Here is a 13,794-nt window from a genome sequence, read left to right as displayed (position 1 = left end):
TTAACAAACTGATGATAAATTTCACTGAAAAGTTGAATGGAAACAATGATTCCTGGTTTTGAGAGTTTTATTAAGAATTTGATTTTCTCTTTCTGTATTTACATCAATATTTCTTCGCTACAGATAAGCAGTTCTTCCATTTTATAAAATAGTCAAACCCAGAAAAAATGTCAGGAATCAGTAAACAGAATCAATATAAAAACTTAATCAAACATTATACCTGATTTAATTGAATACACTCATACTACCATCCAGATTACAATTGGTCAACATATAATTCTAGTAATTAATGTAAAACACACACAAGCTGGACAATTTATTTGTTCACACCCATACAAATGAAGACAGGATCATGATGTGGAGATTCATTACCCCGTTGGTATCACCAGCCCAGTAGTCATTGATATGGTTATATTTATAAATTAACTGTTTATAAAATTTTGAATTTTTGCCATACAAAACCTTTTCTACCACATGCATAGATTACCGTAGCTGTATTTGGCAAAACTTTTAATTATTTTGGTCCTCAATGCTCTTCAACATCGTACTTTATTTGGCCTTTTTAACATTTTTTGGATTCAAGCGTCATTGATGAGTCTTTTTTAGACAAAACGCGCGTCTAGTGTATATACAAAATTTAGTCCTGGTATCTATGAGTTTATTTTCAATTGAAAGCAGGTTCATATTTGCTGGTTGGTATTTAAAGTGGAAAACTAACAGATCTTCATTTAAATGTATGTACAGATTAGAAAGACTTCCTTTTGCAACCCCTCCTCTAGATGGAGAAAGGCTATACATACATTAAGGGGGTTGTAAAGGAAATCTCTGCCTATATATATGGATAAATACCATACTTATATGTAAAGGAAGCTCAAACAAAAAAGGAAAAATAATTCATTTTGTATTTTACTTTTATTAAATATTTATTATTCTGGTTATATTTGGTTTTAAGCTGACTAGTCATTTTAAATACTACTACTGTAAATCTATAATGACTGACTCTCGTCCTTAAATACTTCTACATTTATAAGTACTCAGTCTTCTCCTGAATTCCATTAGCATTTATAAGTACTCACTCTTGTTTTTAAATTCTGCTATAAGTGTTCAACCAATCTTCTCAAAACTGTAATTGGTGACATTTCATCATTGTCCGGTAACAGAGAAAATTAGTATAGTAAAATGATGAGATTTAATGGTACAAGACAAGTCTAAAGTTGACAATAGACCTTAGAGCTGCTTGGAAATCTGAAGCAATTGACCCAAAAATTTCCAACAATTGAACTATTTTGGCGTCAGATATTTTCACTTTTGACATTCAATGTTACAAGAACATCTGTGATATGCAGTAGTGACAGATAAATAGTAATAGTGCACATTGTACCTTGGAAACTACTGTTTTCATCAAAGACATCCCTCCATTTGATACAAATGGCCCAAAAATACAAGCATTCTAAGAATATTGGTAAAAGATGATTGTACTTAAAAACAAAATGTTAACTTATCTATAACTTGTCATTGTGTATAAACTTTATAACAATTATCAATCAAGTCAATATCTTCAAGCATGACCAAAAATAGTGTGGAAAACTGATTATTTGCGTGCGTTTTCTATGTCCAAGCACCATAACTCTGCACAAAATCATCAGACCAGAACAAAATTCAAATTTTATCAGTTCCTTGTCATGATAAATCAATATACCAAATATCAAATCAATATCATCAAGCACTGGAAAGTGTTGAAAACTTATTTGCAGGACTGACAGATGGACAGACAGACAGATGGATAGACAGATGGAGAGCAAACCCTCAAGTCCGCTTCGATGGTAGATGACCAATAACATAGAGGCAAAAGTGTATTATTTAGCTACTAATCATCTGTTTCAACAAGGCTTCAATCTTTGTTTAAAATAACAACAATAAAACAACAAAAACAACAATGTGTATGTTTATATAACAATGTGTATTCTTAAAAGACTAGTTTTGTTGTTGATTACATTACTCTCATTTTCATACCATAATAGCATTCTAAACATTTTTATTAAATTTATAAAAAATACTAATACACAAACTAAAGGTATTTTAACAGTACTGCACATTTGCCTATATATAGAAAACATACCATTTTTAACAATGAATTCATATTAAAATTTATAACACATTGACATTGAAACCAGTACATAATTAAACATGACATTTATTTCTGACAAAATTAGTAGGGGTATTTTTTAGTCTAGAGTGTTTTAAAAAAAAAATTTGAAAGATGGCATACATGATTCTTTTTTTGTCGTATTACCCAGCATAGTTGACTCTGGAGATCTTCTATTACTTCTCAGAGGTGAAATTTGTTCTCATTTCATTAACACCTGTTAAATATCCTTGGCTAAAAAATAACACAAATTTCACATCTGATGAGTAACCAGAGCAATAAACCATGAAGAAATTAGTATACTTTTGGACATAATAAATTGTCTCTGAATAACAAAAAAATATGCACCAAAAAAGTTCAAAGTACACAGAACATAAATATGTGTCTTAATATTGGCTTTTTGACTTCATACAACATGCATACAGATATTTCCAAATTAATTAAATCTAAAGCAAATGTTATCATAGTTTTAAATTCAATTACAAATATAAAGATTAGAAAGAAAGTTGTGCAGGTATGTAACAGATTTCCACATGTTAAAATAACAAAAAGAGAAGTGCATCTAAATAAATATTTAGAATTTCTAGTTTTTATTTTTTTTGGCGCACAAATTCACATATTAGACCAAATGAATGAACAAACACTTAATGATAACAGACCTGTCATACTTTTGTTTTATTTCATGTATGTATTAAAGACCAGCTGTTTTGTTAACAATATTTTTTAATGTTAACCATTGGTCATTTTTTAGTGTCAACTAAGAAGTAGCTACATGCTGTTCATCACCAAACACTTTTTAACAACCCAAAAAAACTTCATAACTAAGTGTTTTGATTATTTATTATTAAGAAAATAATGTTTTATTTTATGTGAAACTTTTATGAAGAAGACATATCCAAAGCACTTTACCCCTCAATTCAATGAACAAACTGGGTAATGCAAACCTAAATGGCACACTGAGTTAAGTAGAAAGTGGAAGTGTATTGCTATATACAGGTATTTTGTGACAAGACAAGTACAATATAGTATGGTAAACATATCCTCTGTTTGACTATCAGCACTTTATCAAACCATCATCTTTTATTGAATAATTAAACATGTTGACAGAATGGTACGAGATCATGGAATGGTTGACTGACTGACCAATCATTTATTCTATCTCTCTGAGACACACCCATATTAGCTCTGACACTAGGTCTTTATACAGTAGTTTATACACCCATACTAATTCATTAAGTCTATACTATCATGCCTTCACTATCTTTTCTATAAAATTCTTTACATCTTCCATTTCCTGAAAAATATTTTAAGTACATGAACATTTACATCAAGTATTTTGTTAAGCAATAAGGTGTATAGTGAAGAAATTAAATGAGAGTTACTAAATGATTCATTCAAGTTTCTGCAGAACCCTGTGTCTAGCCTGTGTTGCTGCTGTCAGTGTAAATGTAAAGTGTTGACTTTGTCATAGTTCATTCCAACCCATGATCACTTACTTCAATCCTGAGGTTGCTTTATCATAAATAGTTACCCTCAAACTGACCTCATCACAAACTTTTAACATGTATACTATGCATATAAAAAATATCAAAGTCAATAGACCATATCTGAGGGAGCAGGAAAATAATTTCTGCTGAAATAAGATGTGCCAATGGTTATATACAACCACATATCAAATGGCATTTATTTACCTTTATTAGTTCCTCTCAAAATGATCTAATTACAAACAGTATCCAATACTAAATTCAGTCTCCCTTTATGACTGTCAAGGCAAGACAACGATTAAAGCAGTTTCAATTTCCCCCCTGCAGTGATGTTGGTGTATTTTTACATCCAAACACCTTTGTTTGTACAAAGTGTTTTCAAGTTTTCAAATACAGTGAGAATGGAATTAGCCTAAAGTAAGAAATTACCTCTTCACATGAGCTATGCATCATATGATAACTTTTAAACACTATATTCTTTAGATGTGTAGATAAAGTTTTATTGGTTAGTTCTCCCCACTTGTAGGGTACCATGGGATCTTCATAACCATGACCTTGGAACACTGGTAGATTGCTGACGTCTCCTTTAATGGCCTACATAAAAATACAATAATAGCAGTTATAAACAAAGAAACACTGGTAGATTGCTGGCGTCTCCTTTAATAGACTACATGAAAAATACAATAATAACAGTTATAAGCAAAGAAACCTTGGAAAATAGATGCTAAACATTTATAAACCTAACTTAATCACAAATGTACACCACATGATGATTTCTAGATAAAATGTATTTATTGTTTTATCATATTTGTTATGTATAACTCAAAAGGTTTCCAATAGTTTAATATATATATTTACATATGTCATACTTATCATTGCTTACTACTCTTTCATTGTAATTATATACTGAACTGTCTTGTAAATGTATACATCTGCTATCACTTACTTCTCTATCAGATAGTATTTAGTGACTACTTTTTAAAAGTAAACAGCATATGAATATGCCAACACATTCAAGTCATCCACTGAAGTTATTTCAGTGATATTGCTGTCTTTTTTCAAAACTACTTCTACCGTTTTTTTATTGGGAAAAATGCATATATTTTATTGAAATTGGGAAATTTGTATATTTTATTTTAAACACATCTCCCATTTTTTGCTGGCCTTTGCTGTTTTTTCTACACTGTTTTTTCATGTATATTTTGGTTGTCAGACATTTCCAACCTGAAAGGTACTTTTTAAAGAGGGGAAAGACACAGAAACAATGATGGTACTTAATGTTTTAAAAACTACATGTGTTACAAACACCATGATGATTCTAATCAGAAAACCAGATCTCAAAAGTGCTTTCTAATATAAAAATAATAACGTGAATACGAAATTTACAAACATTACTACCAATGCCATCACTGTTTGGGGAAAATGTAAAACTTTTTGGGAGAAATTTAAAGCCATTTTTTTTTTTAGTAATTGGGAATTTTCTCTAGGGGAAAAGGCCGAATTTCGGCTCTAATTGAGGCAAACAATATCACTGTATTTATGTGGGCTACAATTTTTGTTGATTGAAGGAAAATTGTATTGGTGTGGATACTCAATTGCATGCAAACTGCACGTAGAAAATTAGAATGGAATTAAATCAAAATAATATATTAATCTAGAAACATTATTATCTCCCCTGTATCTGTATTGTATGCCATTAAAGTTGAACTACAACAACACAATTCATGAAGTTAAATTCCAAACTACTGTAATTTCAGAAATTATTGCGATGTTTTTATTATTGCTAAAAATGCCACATGGTTATAATTGCAATTATTTAGACTCGCATTTTCAATTTACTATATATGAATTAAACAGGATTTTCCTAAATATTCCTAGTCTAAATTGACATAATCATAATACTTAATGGACGCAATAATTTCTGAATTTACAGTAATTAGAAATAATTCATAGTAAAAGTCAAGCTTTAAATTTCTTACATCTGGAAACTTCTGATGAAGTGGAAGCCATGAACTAAGAGCTATAACTCCAGCTAAAGGTTTTCCTAAGGTCAATGCTGTATATAATGATACTGCTCCTCCCTGAGAAAAGCCTCCCACAAATATTTTGTTACTAGGGATACCTTTATCTTCTTCATCTTTAATTAGCTGTTTTACTGAAAATATATAAATACTGGGTATAACATCCAAATCTTAATCCTTCGATTTCAACATCTTCAAGTTTTAAGATTTAAAACACAAAAGCTTCTAACTATGAAACAATCTAATTACACTTAAGTAATAGCCTCTTCTCTGGTCTTAGTAGAAATTGGACTGATGATACTAATAAAAGGACAAAATTTTCTGGAAAATTCCAATAAACACAAATTGTCCAATCAAATCACTATGATTATCGCTCCATGATTTCAAAGATTATTTTTTTTCTGAAAATTTTATATTCACTTAATGACATTTAAATTTTTGACAGATTAATTCTTCACTTTCAAGTAAAACATGCTTTTGTGGTATGAATCATAGTAAGTAAAATATCTTTAAAGAAAAATAGTATGTTTGCAACATACTAAAAAAAAGTCACCTGATCAACATGGAATAGATATTTTAGAACTCAAACATTTCATTCAAATTATTTTCTATTCAGCATAATGTTAAAGCAATTGAAGTAACCAAAGAGAATATATAAACAATATAATTATAATAATATAATTAATTTGGAAACACTAGGACACATTTAACATGTGTAACAAAAGGCAACATACATAGTTATAATTATGGTTACAACAAAACAATGTTAACATATAATCATATCAAAATTTCAACTAATTTCACGTCAATAAGACATCTCAGTGAGAAGATAAGGCAATCTACACTGCCATGGCTGACTTTGGTACTTACATATTTCTGATGACCTTTTTATTCCTTCTTCATCTGAAGGACTTTCAGGTGATAAACCAAATATATCAAACCTGTCAAAATATCAAATATGATTAACAAATCTTTCTGACTCACAGCAAAGACAATTTTTTTGTTAGTTGTTTGTCTTTGTTAGCTATATAGTCTTGTATGATTTTGAATTTTAGTCCATTTTCATTGAACTAATACACATTTTGCTTAGGGGCCAGCTGAAGCCAACCTCTGGGTGCAGGATTTTCTTCGCTATGTTGAAGACCAATTGGTGGCATTGGGCTTTTATCTGGTCTATGGTCCGAGTTGTTATCTCTTTGACACATTCCCTATTACCATTGTTAATTTTAGTTTGAACATATATTTTTTGTTGTTTTAAGCTTTTGCTAGCTTTTTAAGAAACTCCTCTCACATTATCAAACTTGTTTATTGTTTTCTTTCATTGACTTGTTTTTTCATTAGTTGTTAAATTGGTTTTCAACTAGCCGCCAGTTACTGCGAGTACTTTCAGATCTGTACTTAGTGTCTTATTTATTGTTGGGTATGATAAATACCCTGTCACTTTTGGTCTATGGTTTTGTTTGATATTTTTCTGCTTTGTATTAATCTGATAAGTTAAGCCCTTTTTTCACCTGATTTTTACAGTTTGTTCTTATGTTGTGCTGTTTATACACTATATAAGGTTAGGGGAGGATTGAGAGCTCACAAACATGTTTAATCCTGCCACATTCTTTATGTGCCTGTCCTATGTCAGTAGCCTGTATTTCAGTAGGTGTTGTTGGTTCATGTCTATTGTACATAAATTATTGATTTGGTACTGTATCTCTTTATTTTTGTATTGAGCAAAAGAGATAAACTGACAATGAGATTGTTATGTTATTATAAGTGGGGGTATATCATATCATGCTTATAACAATAATATCCAGGCTCTTTTATCCCTAATGAAGAAAATAATTTGTAAAAGAAAGAAATGCACACTTTAATATATTATACAAATATAGCCTTTGTATGAGGTCGATACAAGGATATTTTGACCTGAAAGAAGTATATTGACCTCATATAAAGGCTATATTTGTTATATTTTTAATTTCCGACCATATTTGTATCAAAATCATCATTTAAGTTTGTTGGAATTTTAAAGATACAACATTGTCTCCTTGACAATAACAACATATTAGATGATGTTGCATTCACTTTTTTTTTTTTACATCTTATGTATTTGAAGATTTTTTTGTCAAATAATCGATCAAAGATATCATGTGTTTTAAAACGTTAAACAATATCCTGAAATTCATTACATGACGTCACAAAGTATATCGGTTTTTAGTTATTCTAAAAATTACCGTACGATATACTTTTAGCCGGTCAATATGCTTTTTGCTATCTGCCATTTTCTCTCTACCTTTGAAAATATAGTTGTGACTACCCCTAAACGAATCAAATTTGTTAAAATATACAAATTAATAATATTAAGTGATATACATGTATATCTATCATTCTATTCTAAACTCTACTCTATTCAGTGTTCCTTTAATATAAATTATCACTTTACCATGATGGCATTTTCATCCCTGCATTAACAGTCACTGGTTGTGCTGGTCTAAAAAATGAAATTAAACAAAATTTAACTCTCTGTCAAAATACAGAAGCACCAGACACAGAGGAGTTACTCTGTTCACAAGGTGTCATTGTCACAATAATAAAATATATGGTCAAAGTCCCATAACTCTTATAAAAGTTGTAAAATCAAACTGAAGATAAATCATGATCAAGACAATTTGACAACAGATAATCTGACTTAGTATGAAATCTATAAGTCAAAAGAACTCAGAGTATTGATGTGTTTTTGACTGAAGGAGATCATTACCATATCCTTGTGTAGCAATGCACAAGGGGCATCAAATTAAATACTCAGTTCAACTATGCTGACTATAGCTATCAGTTTAAATCTCCTTCACAAGATGTCAATTACAAATATATTCTCCAATAATACCTCAAATATGATGGGATTATCTATATGTATAGTCTTGTACATCTCAAATATTGATAATCAGATCCCCCCTTTTTTAAACTATGAAGTTTTCTGAGGTTGTTCTTCAACTTAAAATTTTTGATATGCCCTTTGATAATTTTTTTAACAAATGTTTTTTTTCTATAAAAGTCAAGAGAATTCCTTCAATATGCTGATTTAAAAGTTCAACTTAAAATATATATCAAAACAGTTCATACAGGGGTTATACTGTATTTGTTCTAGATTTATTCCTGTTTCTTTTTAAAATCTGTAAATTCACTTCAACAAAAATATTGATCTTTAGGAGCTTGTTTATATATACAGAACCAAAGTTTATTTTTAATTTCTTATTTTAGAAACATTAACAAGACTTTGCTTATATTACTTATCTTAATAAACAAATCTCTTTACTTACGCTGTAGGGCAAACACAATGTACATGTTCAAATTTTAATGCTTTCAAACCAGCTGCCCAGCCATGCCTAAAAGTACAAAAATAAAATAGTTTTACTAGTAATTGCTTCTTTATCAACTTATCAAATAATAGTTTAATAAACAACATATCAACTATATACTGCAAAAGTGATACAAAGTTCTTAGAATCTTATTATAACATGATTAATTGATTATTGATGAAAAGGGGAATGGTGGTAAATACTACCAATACACACCACAACTTACTAAAAGTTTATATGTGGGGGTCATCATAGTCTTAAACAATAACTCATAACATAGAACCAACTCTAACACTGCTAAAATTTAGACCAGGAATGTATAAATTCAAGAAAGATGACTCAATGAGTGGCATAATATTTAAACCCACAATCATTTCAAAGGACATACAATAGCATTGCTAAATAAAACTGGTTTCAAGAATGAGGCATTAAATCAACACTAATAACTATTTTAGATTTTCATTTACAGAAATTATAAGTTTTTTGTGTTTACTCTAGTAACTCCTTGTACAAATCATTAATGATTTTTGTATTCATAACATCTTTACTATAGAGTAACCTTCATACAGTAAAATCTATTGTATTGGTTGCTTGACCTATTGATCCTGTATCCGCAGCTTGACCTATTGATTGAGAGAATTATCTTGAGAAATCATAAAGCCCATAATAAATGATTGCATACCTTTCAACAGAAATAAAATGTTGTTTACTCAATAAGGCAAAGTTTTCTATACATCAACTATTCATAAAACGTTAATTCTACATACTGATATAGACATGATAGATCTTTTAGAAATTATGGTTTTGATGTTATTAAACAAATGTTGAAAACTGCTATTTTTTTCTCTGTTTTGTACATTGTTGTAGATGACAACAAAAACCCATGAACAATTCATGTCAAACTATCATCTTAAATCAAAATAAAAATGTTGGTAAACTAAGGAATGAAAATGTTATGATGTTTGTTCTTCACATGGAAATAAAAAGATGGTTAAACTAATATAATTGTCTGGAAGTCACATCAGGTGCTGTACACATCTATATAATGGTAGAATTAAAGTAATGAATTGTATTGTCTGTAAGTTATTTGCTCCATTCAGATTCCTAAGTAACTAAGGAAATCATAAATCACCTACCATTCTGTATATATAAGTTTATTGTTGTAATTAAGTAATATACTACTTTTAGCATCTTATATTACTGTAACATACTGTGTTCTTTGGGGAAAAATGTTTTTGTTTTTGTTTTATTTATTTGTTTGTTTGTTTGATGAATATTTATATTCAAAACATATTGTTTTTAAGTCTGTAATTTTGTGTAAAAATTAACTTACCCTGTGTCACCAAGACCATGTAAAAATATCAGCTGAAAAAAGAAAAAGATGTGTTATTCAATTTCATAAAGAACAAAATATACATAAGAGAAAAAGAAGAATAGCAACACTGCTCTCAAAGATATATGATACATTATTAATACATTACACAGGCAATTTTTTCCAACGTGTGTTTCACATTTGTGCTCATCACGTGAGAATAACGTTTGTCACACGTGTGTATCACACGGGATAAACGTTTATATCACGTGTATTTTACAAACATGATATTCTCACGTGAAAATCACGTTTTAATCTGATCATGTGATATTCACGTTCAAATATAACATCATTATCACATGTAAAAATTTTAACGTGATTTGAACGTGTAAATATTGTGTTAATTTCACATGTAAATTTTTTAACGTGATTTTAACGTGTAAAAATTGTGTTAATTTCACATGTAGATTTTTCAACCTTATTTTAACATGTAAAAAGTGTGTTATTTTCATGTCTTTTTTTTCACATGATTATGATATAAATTTATATCAATATCACATGTATTACTTATGAACGTGCAAGTTGTTTTTTCATTGGCCATGAAAAAAACTTGTTTGATGTTCATGTATCAATGAATATATACATGATATAAGGTAATGCATGTGCATCATAAATCATATAAATTTTACCTTCAAATTACTGTCACAAGAAAAGTAGTATTATATACATATACTTTCAGTTCAAACAAGACTTTAATGACTTAGTATGTACAGTTATTATCACTAGCGTTGCATGATTTAAAGCAAAAGTTTAAAATTCTGAAGTTTTATTAATATTTAAAAGAAAACAGACTCCTGTACTGCAACCAAAGTTTTGAAAGTACAGCATAAAAATTCAGCAATTGCAAAAAATGAAATTGTAATACGTTATTGTATGTTGTTTACTGTACATGAACAATATTATTCCTTCACAAGAGATATTCTGAATTATGCTTTGTTATGCTCATTGATGATAAAGTCTTTTCCTTCATTTCCTCTTCAATGTTTTATTATCTTCCTTTACTTAAAGTTGACAATGGTCTGGTCTTCAATAAAATTACAAGAGGAACATTCTGTAGCAAGTCTTTTTAACTGAAATAAACTCATTTCATATTCAGATATCTTCTTTTCACAGTCATAATGATTTACTGCTTTATCTCCTCTTTTTATTGCTAATAGATGTTACACTCCGCCAATTTTCCCTACAAACATAAGAAAAGTTGTACATGTATTGGTCTGACAAGAAAAGAAGTATTGTTTTTGGCCCCTTGTTTATAAACTTTTAAGCCATAACCCCTACCCAACCTCCTTTTGGGGTATGGAACCATGTGGTACAATTTCATAAAGATCCATTTAGTTACTAAAGTTATTTCCTGGAAACAAAAGTCTTTGAACGACGATGCCATACCATAATATCATTATGGTTGCAAGGTTTTATAAATATATCATGAATAATATAAGAATAAAAACTTTATTTAAGGGATTTGAAAATAGACATAATGAAAAACAAATGAGGATGGAGAAAATAATTTTTGGAGGTTCAATGAATGCAAGATATTTACCATACCCCAAAAATTTTTAAAAACTGCATACCAGTAGACCTTTATATAAAATGAATATATAATGTGCAATGTATATACATTAAATGACAAGCCTGCCTGATACAAAGTTATCAGTAACACTGAAGAAAATTTTGGGATGGATGATGAGACAAAAACAATCATACTAGTACTGTTGGGCCTCCTTATGCACATAATGAGGTTGCAGGACAAGTTAATATATATAGCCTTTATTTATATCTCTAACCACCAGTCACTTTTTGTCATTTTAAAAAGAGATTTTTGGCTATCTAAGATACATGTACATAATATTCATGAGCAAAGACAGTCAAATTATTGTACATTTGTCATTCTGTGAAATTTTATATATTTATTTATAAACTTAAAGATGACTATGCAGTACAGGTTTTACTCATTGTTGAAGGCCAAATCAATAGTTATTAATGTCTGTATCCTTTGGTCTCTTGAGTAGAATTGTCTCATTGGTAATCATACCACTTCCTCTTTTTTGACATTTGTTTTGACATTTGTATTGACACTTAATATATTGATGTCTTTGTATTAACTCACAGATGACGCTACTGATTTTGTTTTTAGTTTACGTGCTGATTTATTGAAATATATAGACATTTAACTCGATGGTTTGATTGTTACAGCCAAGTTAATCAAGAATATATAGTACCTGCTTCTTTCACTTCTCCTCCTTAATATAGTAAGGTACATTTCCTTTGTTAAGTTTTTCCCCCAATGATTTCCTCAATAATTTCCTCTGTCCATTTATATCTAGTGACTTGCAGACTTGTTGTATCCTTAAAAGATAAATCAAATTATTCAATTGATGGAAAATATCTTTCATTTTTATAATCATGATAATGGTAATATTGTTTGGTTAATAATATGTATTACACAATAGAATTATAAGTTATAATAACTTTAAATAGTTTTCACATGTACCTTAAAAGTTTGTAGTAATGTCATAAATGTTTAGGCTAAACATCAAATAAAAGATTGCTGATAAAATAAATTCTATTTCTCTTAACTCCACATGCTTCAGTTGAAAATAAAAGTACATAAAATATGAAGTTCCATGGAAGGATTAGGATATACATATAGAAGAAAAGACAACTAATTGTTTACCACTAATTATACCTACTCAATATAAAGGTAAAAGCCTTATTAACCTTAGGGGCAGGTCAATATTTATTGGGGGGTTGGGACCGGTGCAATTCATATTTCTCTCTTAAAAAAAAGTTTGTCCTATATGAAATATCTACTAATTTAAATAAGTATATTTCCTACCTTATCTATGAATAAATCAAACAGACTTTAACTTCCTTTTTATTAGATTAACACAGATCAAATATAGTAGTCTTGGGATTTGTCTGGAAATTTTAACTGATCTACTCCTTGAAGAAGGCAAATAGTCATGCAATATGCACCCCCTTTTCCCCCGCTTTTTGATCAAAATTTATGGATCCACCACTGAGTATGGAAAATAGTTCGTAAATCTGCTTGACTTGTGTCTCATCGAGTTTGTGTTAAGTGAGGTGCTATATAAAAGGCAAATAAAAGGGGGGGGTGTCAGAAAAAGAAAAAAAAACCCGGTAATTTTATTGAACTTACCTGCACTGCAAATTAAAGTCATGTGTACGCAGTATAGTATAACAGAGTGGGTTTTTTTTTACTGCTAAAGTTGCGTTATCAGTACACAGACTGTCAGTTGTAAATACAGAAACGGGTACCACATGGACAAGGATGCTAAAAATAACCGCGGGAAATACCGCGCACCTTTATAAATTTCGGAATCGGTGTGTAATCCAGAAGAGGAATCAATTTATTAACATTGGTTTTTTTTAAGCTGGTAGCATAAAATGATAAAGATTTTAAATT

General features: G+C 29.6%; 1 protein-coding gene and 1 long non-coding RNA gene across 2 annotated transcripts in view; both read right to left on the bottom strand.

The window, feature by feature from the left end:
- Positions 1-1,932: 1,932 nt before the first annotated feature.
- The window catches only part of LOC134697854 (acyl-protein thioesterase 2-like), a 33,937-nt gene continuing 22,075 nt past the window's right edge, over positions 1,933-13,794 (bottom strand). The window contains exons 2-8 of the mRNA XM_063560146.1: positions 10,329-10,360; positions 8,957-9,022; positions 8,083-8,130; positions 6,522-6,592; positions 5,610-5,785; positions 4,060-4,224; positions 1,933-3,440 (exon numbers count right to left, since the gene is read on the bottom strand). Of these exons, the coding sequence (XP_063416216.1) occupies positions 3,393-3,440; positions 4,060-4,224; positions 5,610-5,785; positions 6,522-6,592; positions 8,083-8,130; positions 8,957-9,022; positions 10,329-10,360 (606 nt within the window). The 3' untranslated portion in view covers positions 1,933-3,392. The remainder of the gene's footprint in view (positions 3,441-4,059; positions 4,225-5,609; positions 5,786-6,521; positions 6,593-8,082; positions 8,131-8,956; positions 9,023-10,328; positions 10,361-13,794) is intronic.
- On the bottom strand, positions 11,117-13,722 carry LOC134697871 (uncharacterized). Its single transcript, XR_010103121.1, has 3 exons — positions 13,528-13,722; positions 12,587-12,713; positions 11,117-11,547 (listed from the first exon to the last, which is right to left on the bottom strand). It is a non-coding gene; the product is annotated as an uncharacterized LOC134697871 (long non-coding RNA).

This window comes from Mytilus trossulus, chromosome 1, assembly GCF_036588685.1.
Source record: "Mytilus trossulus isolate FHL-02 chromosome 1, PNRI_Mtr1.1.1.hap1, whole genome shotgun sequence".
Classification (NCBI taxonomy): domain Eukaryota; kingdom Metazoa; phylum Mollusca; class Bivalvia; order Mytilida; family Mytilidae; genus Mytilus; species Mytilus trossulus.
The sequence above is the reverse complement of the archived record's forward strand: the minus strand, read 5'-3'. Positions and strand labels throughout refer to the sequence as shown.